The sequence below is a fragment of the Setaria viridis genome, chromosome 6 (genome assembly GCF_005286985.2).
Source record: "Setaria viridis chromosome 6, Setaria_viridis_v4.0, whole genome shotgun sequence".
NCBI lineage: Eukaryota > Viridiplantae > Streptophyta > Magnoliopsida > Poales > Poaceae > Setaria > Setaria viridis.
The window spans coordinates 4,174,414-4,190,309 of NC_048268.2; the positions used below are offsets into that span (position 1 = coordinate 4,174,414).

Consider the following 15,896-nt stretch of genomic DNA (forward strand, 5'->3'; position numbering starts at 1 on the left):
GAACCAAAACATGAAGATTGCCTCCAACTATCCAAGCTAATGGGTAGAATAGCGCAGTTGAAACAAGAGGACCTTACTGGAATCGGAGTGGCGTTCAACATTTATGAAGCGACGCATCCAGCCCCTGCAGCAGAGGTGCCACTATGGTTATCAATACAATGGTCTGGACGATCCCTCCAGATTCTCTCCGAAGGGAGATTAGCACTGATAAAGTCATGGCGAGGCTCAAACGTATGTTCAAAATGTGGGGCGAGATCCCCTACTATTGTGCGGGAATTCAATGCCACCAACTCGCCAAAGCCTGTAAGTACCCATGGCCGTAGCCCTCAAGTACTTATTTGAAGTTGTTGGGTTTTCTAACTTGTCTTTCTTTGCAAGAAAATGTTGATTTGTATTTCTCTGCTCCTCCTCTTCCCGGAACCGAAGAATCCTGTGAAGCTGCTCCTCGCGTGTTTACACGGGAAGGCATAATAGGCGATGACCGGGAGGAAGAGGTAGTCGAGTCCTCCAACATCACTAGTTCTGACGCCACAAATGAAGTCAAAGCTCAGCCATCTACTAAGGCTGGGTCTTCCTCCAGTGTAAGGAAACGCTCGACTACTGATGAGCTTGAGGCTGCGATTCCTCCACCACCAAAGAAGAAGCGATCCGTTATTGCGAAACGGATCGTGAATAAGTCTGTACCCACGAAAGATGTGCATACCACGGTAATTACTTGTGAGGGACAATATCCTAAGTATCGTGTACTCCTGGAAGGTGTTTCTAGTATCACCACCGTGTCTACTCAGGATGACACTAGTGGTTTGCAGGTACTCAAAGAGGCGACCGAAGCGGAGAAGGCGGCTGCTGTGGCTGCTCAAAACAAGGGGCCAATTACCGAGGAGCTGATTGAGATTGAGGATGATCCGGAGCCTCAAGATGTAGTTAGGGTGATCCACAGGTGATAAATCTCAATGTCGCAGGGACAACTCAAGCAGCAGAGGCAAAGCTCAAGGCTGACCACGATCCTCTTGTGCAGGCCCCGCTAAAAGCGCCATCTTCATCTGTCAAGCCACTGTGATTCTTTGGCGAACCCACACTAAAGTTGAAGAGATCGTCAAAGTAATCTTTCCTCTCCTTTCGAGTACTTATTGTAACTTTTTGTTGCTAAGGTTTTGTCTTATGCAGGAAATCTTCTCATCTGGACCTTGGAGGACCTGGCTCTAGGCCTATGGCCGATGGCGGTAGCCTCTCAGTTCAGGACGTTGCCCCAGCCCAAGCAAGTCCACAGTCAGAAAATCAACCCACGACGACAAGTAGTGCAGGTGTTGTTTCTTTTGTAGCAGCATTGATGCAGAAAGTAAAATCGTCATTGACTAATGTTTGTGGTGCCAGCCCCCAAGCATCAACTACTCGAGGAGACGGTAGCTGGCGTGGACATAACGGCTACTTCTGCAGCCTCCGCGCAGCAGATTGGGGGTGAACCAACGACTACCTCTAGCACCATGGCTGCAGATGTAACCCCCGAGATAGAGATAGAAGTCGGGACGGCGATAACCCACGGGACCATAGCCGTCAATTCATCTTCTGAACCTGGGACGTCTGCTGGTCTTGCCATGGTTCCTGATGCAAGCGCGGATGCTGATAGTAGCAAAGCTAGCAGGATCATTTTGGAGGACATCCAGTTGATCGATGGTCCTCTGCTAAACCTGGAGATGATAGCCAGTATTATAGAGATGCACCTTCGTCTTGGTAATTATGCAGAGGTGAGTTGAGATTGCCTTGCTCTGCTGTCGCATTATTTGCTAACTTGTACCTGGGTGATGATGAGAGTACTAATTTTTGGGTTCCAGGACCTTATCAATCGCTTCCGTCGCAAGTCAGAGATGCTCGAGGGGTATGGTGATACCGTACTCCGTGCTAATACTCTAGAGAAAGAGCTTGCGAAAGAAAAACTGTATTTCCCGCTTGGTGATGAAGCATGACAGCTCAACGGCGGCCTTCCGGAACCGGATTCAAGATTTGGAGGATGAGAAGGAGTGTCTTGTTGCTCGCAATAAGTCTCTCTATCGCAAAATTGAAGGTAGTCTCTTCTCGTTTGATGATTATTTGTGCCATCGAGTTCGCTCCTGCTTCGAGCGTGACGATTGGCTTGATGATGACTTGTGCCATTGGGTTCGCTAGTGGATTCTTGGCGAGTCTCTACCTGGCGCGCCAACTGTCGGTGTTTAAACCCGACAACCTACCGATGGGGGTGTCCGAGGTAGTGTTTTGGTTAGTAGGACTCGTTGAGATTAGGAACTCGAAGGTAGACGTAAACACATGATTTAGACAGATTTGGACCGCTAGATTGCGTAATACCCTACGTCTTGTGTGTTGGTTGGATTGAATCGATTTGAAGGGGTCCCTGCCTCGCCTTATATTGTCGGGGCAGGGTTTGGTTATAAGAATACTAGTCGGATACGACTAGAGTTCCACTCTTATTACAACGAGTACTTTCCAAATCCTCGACTAGTTCCTATCTTTCCACGTACACTACGCCATCCTGCATCATGGTCTCCATGTCAGATACGTCTCATCCAGCCCATGTTTAGGACTATCCAAACCTTCTAGTAAGCTCATAGATGTATGTACGACACACATACCTCTGATCAACGGGTTAGTAGTATAGATGGGCAATTCCAAATTACGAGTTGACGACTAATGCTAATGACATGATGAATAACATCCCCTTGAAGCAACGGTTGAGCTTCTTTCTATCGCAAAATTTCCATTCAATTGGAGCACACTTCTCCTCTGTAACCATGGAACTGTGAGTTTTTGCAAACCGAAATAATGAATATGTAATTTGGAGTTTTAGTATCACAAGCATTTTATGAACACCGGCTTCGAAAGGATTCTAGACCCGCAACTAGACAAAGAGAGAATGAGCGTTGTTTATTTATGACCATGCTATATGATGAACTACTAATAAACCTTTTCATTTTCACCTTGCTGTGACAAACTTTAGAAGAAAGTATCACCTTGCTTTGGCAAATTTAAGGAAAAAACATAAAGGAAAATTAAAAAGTTACGTACAAGCCTCGCTAGAAGCCTTGCTATTGTAAGGAAACTTTTGTTTTTTGAAAATGGAACATATTCTGAACTCTGTGATCGCACACAGCTAATTGTAAGAGTTGTAAAACCATATATGGAAAATTCTTATCACATTTTGAAAAGGGAATCTATTTGTGGTGAATCATTTCTCACCGGAACTTTTACAAAGACGAGGACGTCGTTGTCTCTGGACAAATAAAAGCATCCAGAAGTCGAGAAGCACGCAAAACAAACCTGGCAGCCAGGTGGATATCGTGGGGCCCACATGTCGGCCCCAGTGGGGCACACCCCGGGATACGTTCCCCGATGGCGCGTAGCTATTTTTGTAAACGGAAGCTGGATTTGGGGCCAATAATAGCGCGTCTCCCCTGTTCCTTCCCCCTGTTGTCTACGTCCCTTCCGCCCGCTACCTTCGCCTCCCAAGATCTCCACCCCGTCCCCTTCCCCCGGCCATCTCCGGCAACCGGATTTCGTCGCCGCCTTGCCTTGACCCCTTCCCGGAACATCCATTCCCCAGTTCTTTACGCCAAGTTGCTGCCTCCGCGGATTGCAGCGTGCCGTGGTCGGTTTCTTGGTTTGATTATTCCCCCCCGGATTGGAGCCGGAGCACGGCGAAAGGTGGCTGGCGTCTTGGTGCGACGCGGCCGCGCTGAGTTGGTTGCCGCCGGCGGTGCTCGTGGAGCGAGGCGGCGGCGGAGGCTTCCTCTGATCCTGCGTGGGGAGTGGTGGGGAAGCGGGGTCAAAGGAGCCAACTTTATTCCCCCAATCGCATTTGGGCGCTTCGTTCGTGACCCCACGCGATTCTTGGGGAGTTTTTGACTGAATTTCTGGTGGGATTGGCGTGAAGGAGGCGGTGGCGCCTGGCGCGGATCCAGAGAGGATTTGATTGCGTCGGGACTCGGGAAGAGGTGGGCGGGTGACTGTTGCTGTTCTTGGCATGAGCGTTGATCTCGCTGGAGATGGGGACGGATTACTACAATGTGCTGAAGGTGAACCGGAACGCGACGGAGGAGGACCTCAAGAAGTCGTACCGCCGGCTGGCCATGAAGTGGCACCCCGACAAGAACCCCGGCGACGCCAAGGAGGAGGCCGAGGCCAAATTCAAGAAGATCTCCGAGGCGTACGAGGTATGGAATCGAACACCGGTTTTACTTTACTTTACACCTGGACGAAATTGCAGCACCCACGTAGCTTCCGATGTTATTGCGATGGGATTGGTAGATGTCGTTGTAGATGACCTTTTTGTTTTGTTTATCCTTGACCTTGTACTTGCTGCAAAGAAAGTGCGCTCTGATAGGAGATTGGGGCATTATGATATTTGTTTTTGCTAGGGAATCGGAAATGTCGCCAGAGATTTGTGTCAGCTGTGTGCATTGTGCGTTGCATCTTGATTGTGCATCTCTGTGGTATGATGAACGATAATGTCTGTGTTCCTGTGTTGAGTTTACATTGTGGGTCGACTATATGCTTGGTCATTTCTGCTCCTTCAGGTGTGACAAAATGAGTTGACAGATAAACCTGTGAAACGAAGCTCTCAGCTTAAGACAGGTTTTCATGTGCAATGTTGACTGCTTTCAGGTTTTGAGTGATCCCCAGAAGAGAGCGATATATGACCAATATGGTGAGGAGGGTCTGAAGGCCTCTGCAGATGGTGGTGGTTCCTCATCCATGAATGGGTCTGCCAACCAACGTTTCAATCCTCGCAACGCTGAAGATGTCTTTGCTGAGTTCTTTGGTAGCAGCAAGCCTTTCGAGAACATGGGGCGAGCAAAGTCAATGAGGTTCCAGACAGAAGGCGCTGGCACCTTCGGTGGGTTTGGTGGGAATGAGAACAAGTTCAGATCACACAAGGATTCAGTCGGAACGAGTTCAAATCAGGCTCGGAAGCCACCGCCTGTGGAAACCAAACTGCCCTGCACACTTGAAGAGCTGTATGCAGGTTCAACGCGCAAGATGAAGATATCCAGGAATGTTGTTAAGCCGAACGGGTAAGCATATTTCTAGTTGGATTCTTGTAGCAGACTGTTTGCAAGCCTATGCAAGATTGCAAGCATGCTATGCTTTCCTATATTTTGGGCTACAATAAAATGTGTTTTGATTTTCAGTTAACCTCATCTCTATATGGGGATTTTAAGAGATCATAAACAACTAAAAATGGGGATTTTAAGAGATCAATGCAATCTGACTTCCTTGTCTCCTAATTTATTTTCCCCTCTTGCTGGCTGTTAAACAGGCAAATAGGGACGGAATCCGAAATTTTGACAATTGATATAAAGCCTGGTTGGAAGAAGGGGACCAAGATCACATTCCCAGACAAGGGCAATGAGCATCCAAACCAGCTCCCTGCTGATCTCGTTTTTGTTATCGACGAGAAGCCCCATGATCTGTACACAAGAGAAGGCAATGACCTCCTAGTCCACCGGAAGATTTCTTTGGTGGATGCATTGGCAGGAACTACAGTCAATCTGAAGACCCTCGATGGGCGTGACCTGGTGATTAAGCTCACAGATGTGGTGACACCTGGGTATGAGCTTGTGATTGCGAAGGAGGGGATGCCTATTGTCAAGGAGAATGGGAGAAGAGGCAACCTTAGGATCAAATTCGATGTCGATTTCCCTAAGAGGTTATCGTCAGAGCAGCGGCACAACATTAGGAAGGTTCTTGGAGGTCAACCTCAGTAGCAGTGAGCACACTCTAAAAAAACATGGATCACCTGTCCCATAGTCCCCCATGCAATGCAGACTAATTCAGATGTTCTTGATCTTTTTCTTCAGTTGGCTTGTATGTTTAGTTCATTTTCCTTTGCGGTTATTTTCTGATCTTCTTCTTTATTGGGAAAATAGAAATATTGAAGACCACATGTGTAATACAAAAGTATTGTGCAGATTCCAATGTTACACTTGTCCAATCGCCTTTTCCTATGAATTCTATTCATTGAAGTAAACAACCTGATATCAGCATTTTGTAACAGTGAAGGTTACAATCAGGGTGTTGTGCGAAAAGATTGAATTCTCTGAAGTTAATCACTTAATATGTAGCCCTGCATTAGTTTGTACATCTGAACACAGACAAATGATTTGCCTTCTGTGCATTGAGGATTCATCATGCAAGAAAAAGGTTCAGGAACATGAAACTTTCCAAAATGTGAGACGCAACAAAATCATAGCATTCCCCTCTTTCCTTTCGCGGGCAAACAATACCTTTCAATGCAACAACACGAGTGGAATGAAATCCCAAATTATCCGAAGAAAATATCCTAGCAAAAAAATTGAAATGCGAAGGTTTTCCAGTTTTTTTTTGTTCATTAGCAATTTTACAAATGAATCGTACCACCCAACATGCGCATTTCTCAGTAGCAGAAAGGGACCTGGCCGTTCCATAAATAGCAACGGCTTCCCTCGAATTGTGGGGCCCACCGCACTCTGCCATCTGAAAACCGTCGCTTTTTTCCGTTCCACCGTGGCAGTCTGCCGGGCGTTATTTTCCCGCGTCCAACGAAACCGCTGCTGCCCTTCTCGTCGCCACGGACCACGGCGGAGTGGATCGCAGCCGTCGGAGCAGGATCGGGCGGTGCCGATGAAGCCGGCGGAGGACGCGGCCGTCAGGGAGAAGGCGGCGGCGGCGCAGACGGAGTGGTACGACCCGATGTCGCCGCCGGCGCCGGCGCCTCAACAGCAGCCGGCGGTGGAGGCTGCGGCGGGGACCTCGCCGTCGGTGAGCTCTGACACGCGGCCTCTCAGGGTGTACGCGGACGGCATCTACGATCTCTTCCACTTCGGCCATGCGCGCGCGCTCGAACAGGCTAAGAAATCGTGAGATCCTCCTCACTTGCCCCAGTAATTTCTGCGTCAACCCGATTGCTTGATTCCTTAAAAAAAACCCCGATTGCTTGGTTCCTTAAAAAAAACTCGATTCCTTGGGGATTATGTTAATTTTCTCTGATTGCATTTTTTAGGGGAATCGATTCCATGAAATGTGGCCTTCTGTTGCTAACAGTTGTGGCCTTTTAGATTAGTTCTTTCTCTTGATCTTATATTGAGGCACTTCTTTCTGAAAGATATTTTCTTTGATTTTACTGATTTAGATGGACACGGAAATTTATGTGCATGTGATCGAATATGATGCCTCACACTGCCATTTTCCTGAAAATGTTGATAGAATGATGTTCTTCCTTTTATGATGAGTAAAAGGATGCATTGCTTCTGAAAAAGACGGTTACAATTCATAATTGTAGTGTCCATTTTATCTTGCATAATTCTCTGATTTTTTTCTCCGCAGATTTCCCAACACCTACTTGCTCGTCGGTTGCTGCAGTGACGAGATCACCCATATGTACAAAGGAAAGACTGTCATGACTGAAGACGAGCGTTATGAATCACTTCGGCATTGCAAGTATGCCTTCACCTCCCCCATTTTCAGGGTCTCATTGGTGCCACTGGCACTCATGAAAATGCCCTATGACTAATTTGTTGCCCGGGTTGAAAAATTGAAAGGTGGGTTGATGAGGTTATACCGGATGCGCCATGGGTTATCAATCAGGAGTTCATTGACAAGCACAACATTGACTATGTTGCACACGACGCACTTCCGTAAGTGTATGCTTTTGTAGTTTGGCCAATTTGCTTGAGGAAAGTAACTAACAATGTGTTTGCTTCAGGTACGCTGACACGAGTGGAACTGCTAATGATGTCTATGAATTTGTTAGGATCACTGAATCTCCCCACCGTTTCTGTCAGATAGTTATGAATAATTCTGATGATCAGATGAGGGAATGCCTGATCTCTGCGTTTGTGCAGGTGAAAGCCATTGGAAAGTTCAAGGAGACGAAGCGCACTGAGGGAATCTCAACATCGGACATCATCATGAGGATCCTAAAGGACTACAACCAGTACATCATGCGGAATCTGACCCGTGGATACAGCCGCAAAGACCTCGGCGTGAGCTATGTCAAGGTGATCTGTTCGTCCATCAAAAGCTGCATCAGAAGACGAGAAAGAAAAAATTACTCAATTTTGCAATTTAATTTTAATATGATCAGGAGAAGCAACTTAGAGTGAACATGGGGATCAGCAAGCTAAGGGAGAAGGTGAAGGAGCATCAAGAGAAGGTGCCCAAGTCGCTTCGCTATTCTTCTGAGACAGATCTTAACATGGTTTACAAAATCCTGATGCCAAATGTGGTACATACGCAGTTTCACAGTGCGGCGAAGATAGCTGGAAGCAACCCCGTGGAGTGGATGGAGAACGCTGACCGTTGGATTGTTGGATTCCTTGAAAAGTTTGAAGAAGGTTGCCACATGATGGTAAGCAAGTCACAAGGAATTTACAATTGATCTCTCAATTCTAGAAGCAATTTGTGATCATGGACTGTATATTATTTAGTTTTGTCAATTGGACAGGAAACTGCGATCAAAGATCGAATTCAGGAGGGGCTGAAGAGGCAAGGCAGGTCGGAGTCGAACCTTTCTGGAGAGGACTCGGACTCATAATGTCCTGTAATATCCAGATAAAACTAGACAGAAGGAGAACTGGAGATCATATTCCTAAAGTAGTATGAGATTGATTAGCATGTTATTGTAGGATATCAGGAATCATGATTTAGTTGTACCAGGAATTATGTACTATTATGAGCAATCATATTTCTGAATGTCATCAATTATTGTTCCTTAATTGAGCATCTGCATCTGGCACCCTCCTAGGTATTATTACCATTTTAGCATTTTCATAGAACTAAAGATGCAGAGAATATGACCCATTTGTTCTGAATATGTTTGTGCCTAGCTATGTGCTACGCCGCCAACTGAATATTGTTCGTGCATTTCTCCCTTTTTTTTTAATTTATCGTCCATTGGGGCACTACGATATATTCATGGGTATTGCCTAATGTGGATATCATACTCTATTTTCGTGGTCATTAGGGTCTAAAACTGGAGCTAGCCACTCTGTATAGATAGGACACAGTAACGTTCATTCATCTGTTTACCTGTTTAAGCACATTACTGAATTTTCAGATAAACATCATTTCATGCATCAGGACATAAGTATCAGTCGAGCAAGTTTTAAGTTAAATGTTCGAAGGATGCATGCTGTGAAGGCTTAAACTTGTTTGCACAGCATATTGAATTAATCACTGAAAGCATAAATACAGATAATTTAGAAATGTTAAGTGGAGCAACACATGCTACCTTGACCATAGCTAACATATGATCATGACATTTCCTCTGTACAACTCTGCACCTGATACTTTTGACGTTTGAGAGACAAAAGAGAAAAGACTAATACAAGACAAAAAAAAATGAGGTAGCCATAAACTATATTAATATTATCTAAAATAGCCTTACAGCAATAATAGACCTAGACACAGAAAGAGCTAGGCAACAGCAAATTCATTATTTTTCCAATCTTGAACTTTCTGTTTTACACCCTGATATTGGTTTCAGAGAAACTGCTTCTGTGGACAAGTTCATCATCTCATTGCAGGTCTTCACCTGTGCCCTCTGAAGTACATGTATACTCTCTGCATAAGGAAAGGATATCAAGAAACCAGTACCACTTTTCTTTTACGTTTAGCGTTCAATTCGTAATGGCACAGCAAAGACTTATCAGATGCAATGGTCGAGTGAGGGATTCATAATTGAAAGAACATCCAGTAATAGAAATTTGTTTGGTCACTACTGGAATGAGGAACAGCAGTTCATTTAAAGTTAAGAATGAAAATCCATGCACATTTGTCAAATCAGGAGTTTATAAACGGTTGGTACTGAGAGGAGTAGCAGACAACAAAACAAGAAAGAGTTTGAAAGGAATGGAGGAAGAAATAGGCAGTAACCTCAAGCACCCAGATGCTTATAAGAGATTCCAAGGTAAAGAATACAAAGCCAATAAAATAAAGTACCTGCAATACTCCAAAAAGGACAGCTATTAGTGCTATTGGAAGGGTTTCACTAGCTTGAAGGATCATGAACAATTTGTAGAGGGAGGTAAAGTTATTTCAAAGAGTAAAATTAATGCAAGGCAACTTACCCCGGTGAACATATCTCCAGCCAAAACTTCGATTGCAACAAGAATGCCCCTGATTTAGGTAAAGAAACTGGAATGAGAATTATTGCAGAAGGAAATTCAAGGCAGAATAGAACTTTACTGATTACACTTACGTAAGAGTTTTCCCCCTAAATATTATTGGAGGAGCAATTGCAGCGATGACACAAAACCCAATATGTATCTGGCAGATATCAAAGCCACTGATGCTTAGTATTCAGAATTCCATGATATAAGATCAGAAGATAAGGAGTGAGAAATCATAAAATACAGATAGAAATTTTGCTGCTCTACAGTTTTCCAAGATTTTCAGATTGAGATTTCTAACACATGAAACAGCATTGCACAAGTAAAATTACCGAGTAGCAGACGAAAAACTGACCAAAGGTTACCACGCTGTCAGTTCTGAACAACAAAAGGCAGAGAAATTACGTTCAAACAATTATCCATAGAACCATGTTTGATAATGACTGAAACTTGGAATTATAGTTCGAAGAGAAACCTCATTGCACGGTACAGAGGCCTGTACCAAAGTATGTATGAAAGAGGACACCCGGATATCGCATAGATTACAGCGAGGAGGAAAATAACAATATCTGCAAAAGAAAATCCATAAGGAAAAAATGTGCATATAGCTTGGGGATTGTGTGGATGACGGTCGAGATATTAGCACCTTCGCTGTGAATTGACTCAGCTAAGACAGCGAAAAAGTTCCAAACGAGACATGCAATCAGCCCTGAAAAAACAACTAATATACATGATGAAACTTATAAAAATTTTGGTTATTTAAGGTGAAAAAATCATCAATTGTAATCTCAAGTAGTAAATGTAGATATATAGATTAAAGGTCAAATACCTAGCCAACTAGCAAATGCCGTATATTGCAGCTTCTGAGCATGGATTGGTATTTCGTTGGCTATATCATGATGTATGATGGGATAGAACTCTGGCCAATTTCTCACTTCCACGGTGACACCCGCTGCACAAACAAATGCATCTTCAGTACTCTGAAAAAATAGAGCATGGTGAATCTTAAAGAAAATCTACCTCTATTCATTGCATCCTCCCTTCGTTTAATATCCTGCAGCAAATCTCATACTTTTGAGAACTTGGTCATTAAATCTAACATAGAGAATGAACTTTATAGAAACTAGAATTACAGATCATTATGGAAGTGATTTGATAGGATCAATAGCCACTCGTACCTGTTCCCGCCGCTTCAAATCCTGCTCCCATGACAACAGCTCTCTCTCCTTGTTCTTTGGATCCTATATGCAACAACATGCCGTAATTTAAGACAAAATGACCATGCAATTCTTACAAGAACACCCAGATTATCGAGAGTGGCATCAACTGTCGGTGCAAGAACAGTGAACAATTCCACAATGCACCTCGAGGGGAATGTCGATCGTGGCACCATGTTTGCCGCTTCCTCCCAGGCCTGCCGGGATCCATGATTTCCTGGACGGTACAGAAGCTGATGTTGTTGCCACTGCTGCATTCTGAAAGACACTGCCAATGATAAGACCGACAGTGCTATGATGCTGAATGAACACACCGCCTAAATACATGATGAGCGTTTGCATGGATGAGATAGAACCCAAGGGAAATACAAGATCTGACATTAGACACTACTAGTAAATTTCAGTGAATCTTGAAACCAGATCAAAATGAGAGATTTTTTGCTAGAAATCAACATTCCCATCCAGGACAAAAGCAAGCCAAATTTTGGCCGAGAAAAAAAAGAACAAATCGAGCATGTAACTCAAGATAATGTTGGTACAAGACCGAGTTAACCTGACATTAGAAAATGATGTTTTTAGAGGAAATGTCTCATCGAGAACAATAAGAATTGGAGCCTAAAGAATATGAATAAACAACAGAAAAGGTTAGCTCAGGAAATACCGCGGTAGGATTGATATTTTCGTCATCGAATGGATTTGTGTTACGAGGCATGGAGAAGAGATCACTTGGCCTGAATAAATCCTTGCCTCTTCTGGGACGACCCGGAATCTGAGCGGCAATTGATTCTCGTGTGGCCAGTGGAAGGAAGTTATTTTCAGTTAATGGCTGTTTTTGCACTTTGGTCCTTGTCAGCGTCCAGTTGTTCCCAATTTACCCCTCGACTGGCAGGCTTTGGCAGGACAGTTTCGGACACTGCCTACCGTCACGTATAGCCAAGAGTCCAGAAACAAAAAAAGGGCTTTGCGATGGAATAATTCTTGTGTTGTAATCCACAATCAACTAGACCTACATGGCTGTATCACCCTACACTCTTATTATTTTTAAGACCTTTTGAAATTTGAAGGCATTGCAAATGGGATATCAGAAAAGCATGACGAACATGGAAGGAAGTAGAAGGCTGAAACATGACAAACCCAGCAGACTACGATATAAACCCCACACGTATTAGAGGTCATTTGTTCATGCAAAAGTTTTTAAAGATCACAGAGAACATTGCGATCGGCTAAGCTGGCTCAGCGAGGAAACTATTTGCGTTTGGATCATAGATCTTCAGGGAAAAAACAGATAAATCTTTGGATCTAAACTGCTCTCTGAATCAATTCCGTGCTTTCCCTATCCAGAACGAGATTTAGATACAACTTTGCATATATTCAATAAATGGCACAGAAGTCATATGTAGAAAATCATTCCACAGTTAACATTGGTTTATTATAAGTCATCCAGGAAAAGGACGACCATCGAAGGTAATATTTTGCCATCAAGCACAGTACAGAGTATACTAGCAGAACATTGCGAAACAAATGTGGATGCAGCAACTCCAAACTTCTGCATTGCAAAATGGAGTATCTTCTCTACTTAGTGATGGTGAACTTGAACGTAACGAAGGCCGCAGTACTTGCACACGTTAGGTGCCTCCAGATCAAGGCAGATATACTCAATTGGGTGGCCAAGGCCCACGCCTTCGGAAGCTGAAACAAAACAACACAGCATGTGTAGGGGTATGTCACTTTTGCATAAAATGGATCATCCAAATGAGAATATGTATTGATGAGTAGATTTTGCATGGTTCAGTTTTGTTGCCTACCCCCTTCACAGACAGCAATGCGACCATCAACCTTGATCGGAGGTACCTCATTGATCAGTTCCATTGGTGACTTCTTGCTCGTGTCCTACAACAAATAAAATGAATGATGGTTGGAAGAAAACTGATTTGTACAGAAAATATCATATGTTCACTTTGTCATGCTCTAACAACGACAAACTAAATGAGGTAGTCAGATGGTAAGACTCTTCTCATGTGTGCGTAAGGTCTACTGGTCTAGGGTTCAAATCCTGGCTTTACTTTCCAATACAAACAAGGATCTTAATGATCAAGCCACCAGATATAGATACAGATCCTGGAAGTAGTTCCAAATTTCAACATAATAGGAACTGCACAATTAATAATTCATTTCCGATAGTCATTAATAACAAGGAAGTTGGTTTTTACTCCACCCTTTTCCCTTTGGGAGTGTTGGTTCTAGATAATGAAAACAATTTCAGAGAAAACACGAGTCGTGAAGATTTTCATCATTTCAGGTATATTCAGCAATTGGGATATGCTTGATGTGAAATCATCATATGACTAAAAGCCATGTTGAGCACCAGCCTGCTCTGGAACAACCACCTTTCTTTCGTAAGTGAAAAAAAAAACGCATTTCATGTTATCAGCAATGGAAACCCATCTCAACACACGAGAACAGAATAACCTACAGGACATGTTAATCCTGTGGCACAAAATTGTGCAATTCAAAAATTCAATAGTGACCTGCCATTTATCAGCTGAAGCAAATCCGCAGCATCCACAAACCCCAAATACATAGTGCATTAAGATGGTAGTTTCCTTATGAGTCAACTAAAGACAGCTAAAATCTAATCCAAGCATAACTTAAGTCTGTAAACCTATATAAAACAAACATTCACTTCAGAAAACAGTTGCTTTTTACAAAAAGGTAGACCCAATACACGTTAAGCTTATAGCTACAGCCAAAAAAACATACGGATTCCATTCCCGGGTCTTTGAAGGTATATAGCTATGTGAAGAACATAATAAACAAGATGTCATGTAGAAGCTCTGTCTACCACAACTACAAGTCACTAACATGATCCTACAGCCATTCACAATGCTACTAGCCTACTAGGGCATCAAAGTATACTTAGAATCTTAGATAGTGTCCAATTGATCGATAATATTAATATGAGATAGATACTATCTCAAAATACAATGACACCTGATAAATCTAAACACAAGGCCTGCAGATCTAGCAAGGAACAGGCAGAAACATCAACATGAAACGTACACTAGAAAGACTGTAACAACTAATCGATGGTTAGAGCTCACTCAGGCTCATCAAAATGTCTCTACAACACAGAGGACGACTTAAACCAAAAAAAATGGCTGAAAAATTAACCAGCCGCAGCTACACACAGAGCCAAACGGCACGCGGAACCTGAAGGAATGATCTTTCCCGCCGAATCGGACAAGAACCGCACAGAAATGATCTGGATTCGCGGGGCCAAGGCGGATCGGAATCTAGAGACTACAGGGCGCAGCGAGGAGGGGGGTATATACCTGCATCCACTTGGCGGTGTGGCTGCCGACGACGGCGGCAGCACCGACGGCCTTCTCGGTGGAGAGGCCCCGCGCGCCGGTGGGGGCTAGGGTCTTGAGGAGCGCCGGGAGCAGCCTCCGCGTCGCCGTCGCCATGGCTGGAGAAGGTTGCGAGACTGGGGAATTCGGGGGAAAAAACGACGAGCAGCCGAGGAGGAGGAGGAGGGGCCTTCTCTTTGGACTTTGCTGGATTAAGCCATCGAAAGAAGCCCGGCCCTTGTTGGCCCAATACCGTAGATACAACTGTAGTGGGCTTCTCGTGCTGGGCTAAACGTTGGAGATGAAAGAAGGTCGGCCTGTAAGAACAGATTTTCCCTCTCAATCAGACAGGGAGCAACAGATTTCTGTGGATTTGTTAAGGATTTTCCATACGGATTCTCTACTTGTACATGTATTTACAAATAGTATCCAACTATGATGCAGTACAGGCGTACGAGTAACTATGTTCCTTTAGCTATAACTATAAAATTTCCCTGTCCAAACATGCCCATTTGCAAATTAAGGGATTCGTTAGATCATTAACAAAATGAAGGCAGAATGACACTGTTTCCCACAAGAAGCTCCCTTCCATCCTTGCTCGGTTGCTCCATTGCCGAGACAACTTTGCAGTTGCAACTAAGCAGCCCACACATACATGAAGCATTCAGCGTTTGCCATGCCCAAGAACTTCAGACCACAGCACTCACAACTTGAACTAGAATATTCTCTCTCTTTCTGCAACTCTCCTGACCGGAAATGAATCGGTTGCCGCGCTGGTCTCGGTCTCCTGCATCGCCGTTCTCGTTGCTGCGACTGCGAGAGCACCACACCAAGGCATCAACTTGAGGAGACCTATTGACCCGACACCCTCCTGCAGCAAAACCCAAACATTTCAATCTCTCGTGATCAGATCACGCCTCGCAGTTTTGTCCGGTCAATTTGGTCCTATTGGACTTGTGCTTGTCCCCTACCGGTGCTCAAAGTTGCTGGTCTCGTCGCGCACGTGCACGCACGTGCGCACAAGTCCACGACAAGTGGACCGGATCTCGACGGGCCCACCTGTCAGCGACTCATCACGCGCAAAAGCGTTTTCTCCGATCACTGACTGATTACTCTAAATCTCCAGGGTAAGTGTAACCGTGTCATTACAATATTAACTGCTATCGGGACTCCGATACCATCATCACGGG

At 44.3% G+C, this 15,896-nt stretch overlaps 4 protein-coding genes across 4 annotated transcripts; 2 read left to right on the top strand and 2 right to left on the bottom strand.

Moving 5' to 3' along the window:
- Positions 1-3,425: 3,425 nt before the first annotated feature.
- On the top strand, positions 3,426-6,000 carry LOC117859695 (uncharacterized). The gene is made up of 3 exons (XM_034742861.2): positions 3,426-4,202; positions 4,654-5,063; positions 5,309-6,000. Exons 1-3 carry the CDS (start codon positions 4,035-4,037, stop codon positions 5,754-5,756), a joined length of 1,026 nt encoding a protein of 341 aa, XP_034598752.1. The 5' UTR covers positions 3,426-4,034; the 3' UTR covers positions 5,757-6,000.
- A 651-nt stretch (positions 6,001-6,651) lies between these two features.
- LOC117861498 (choline-phosphate cytidylyltransferase 2) lies at positions 6,652-8,864 on the top strand. The gene is made up of 8 exons (XM_034745065.2): positions 6,652-6,887; positions 7,354-7,467; positions 7,569-7,664; positions 7,733-7,775; positions 7,872-8,027; positions 8,114-8,182; positions 8,267-8,377; positions 8,474-8,864. Exons 1-8 carry the CDS (start codon positions 6,652-6,654, stop codon positions 8,561-8,563), a joined length of 915 nt encoding a protein of 304 aa, XP_034600956.1. The 3' UTR covers positions 8,564-8,864.
- A 694-nt stretch (positions 8,865-9,558) lies between these two features.
- Positions 9,559-11,803, bottom strand: LOC117862242 (secretory carrier-associated membrane protein 6). Its single transcript, XM_034745778.2, has 11 exons — positions 11,504-11,803; positions 11,318-11,380; positions 11,160-11,193; positions 10,969-11,091; positions 10,786-10,848; positions 10,615-10,708; positions 10,472-10,517; positions 10,229-10,296; positions 10,098-10,146; positions 9,904-9,969; positions 9,559-9,591 (listed from the first exon to the last, which is right to left on the bottom strand). Exons 1-11 carry the CDS (start codon positions 11,735-11,737, stop codon positions 9,559-9,561), a joined length of 873 nt encoding a protein of 290 aa, XP_034601669.1. The 5' UTR covers positions 11,738-11,803.
- Positions 11,804-12,704: 901 nt separating this feature from the next.
- On the bottom strand, positions 12,705-14,892 carry LOC117862243 (NADH dehydrogenase [ubiquinone] iron-sulfur protein 6, mitochondrial). The gene is made up of 3 exons (XM_034745779.2): positions 14,689-14,892; positions 13,162-13,246; positions 12,705-13,045 (listed from the first exon to the last, which is right to left on the bottom strand). The coding sequence occupies exons 1-3, from the start codon at positions 14,821-14,823 to the stop codon at positions 12,933-12,935; spliced, it is 333 nt and encodes a 110-aa protein (XP_034601670.1). The 5' UTR covers positions 14,824-14,892; the 3' UTR covers positions 12,705-12,932.
- Between the last annotated feature and the right edge of the window lie 1,004 nt (positions 14,893-15,896).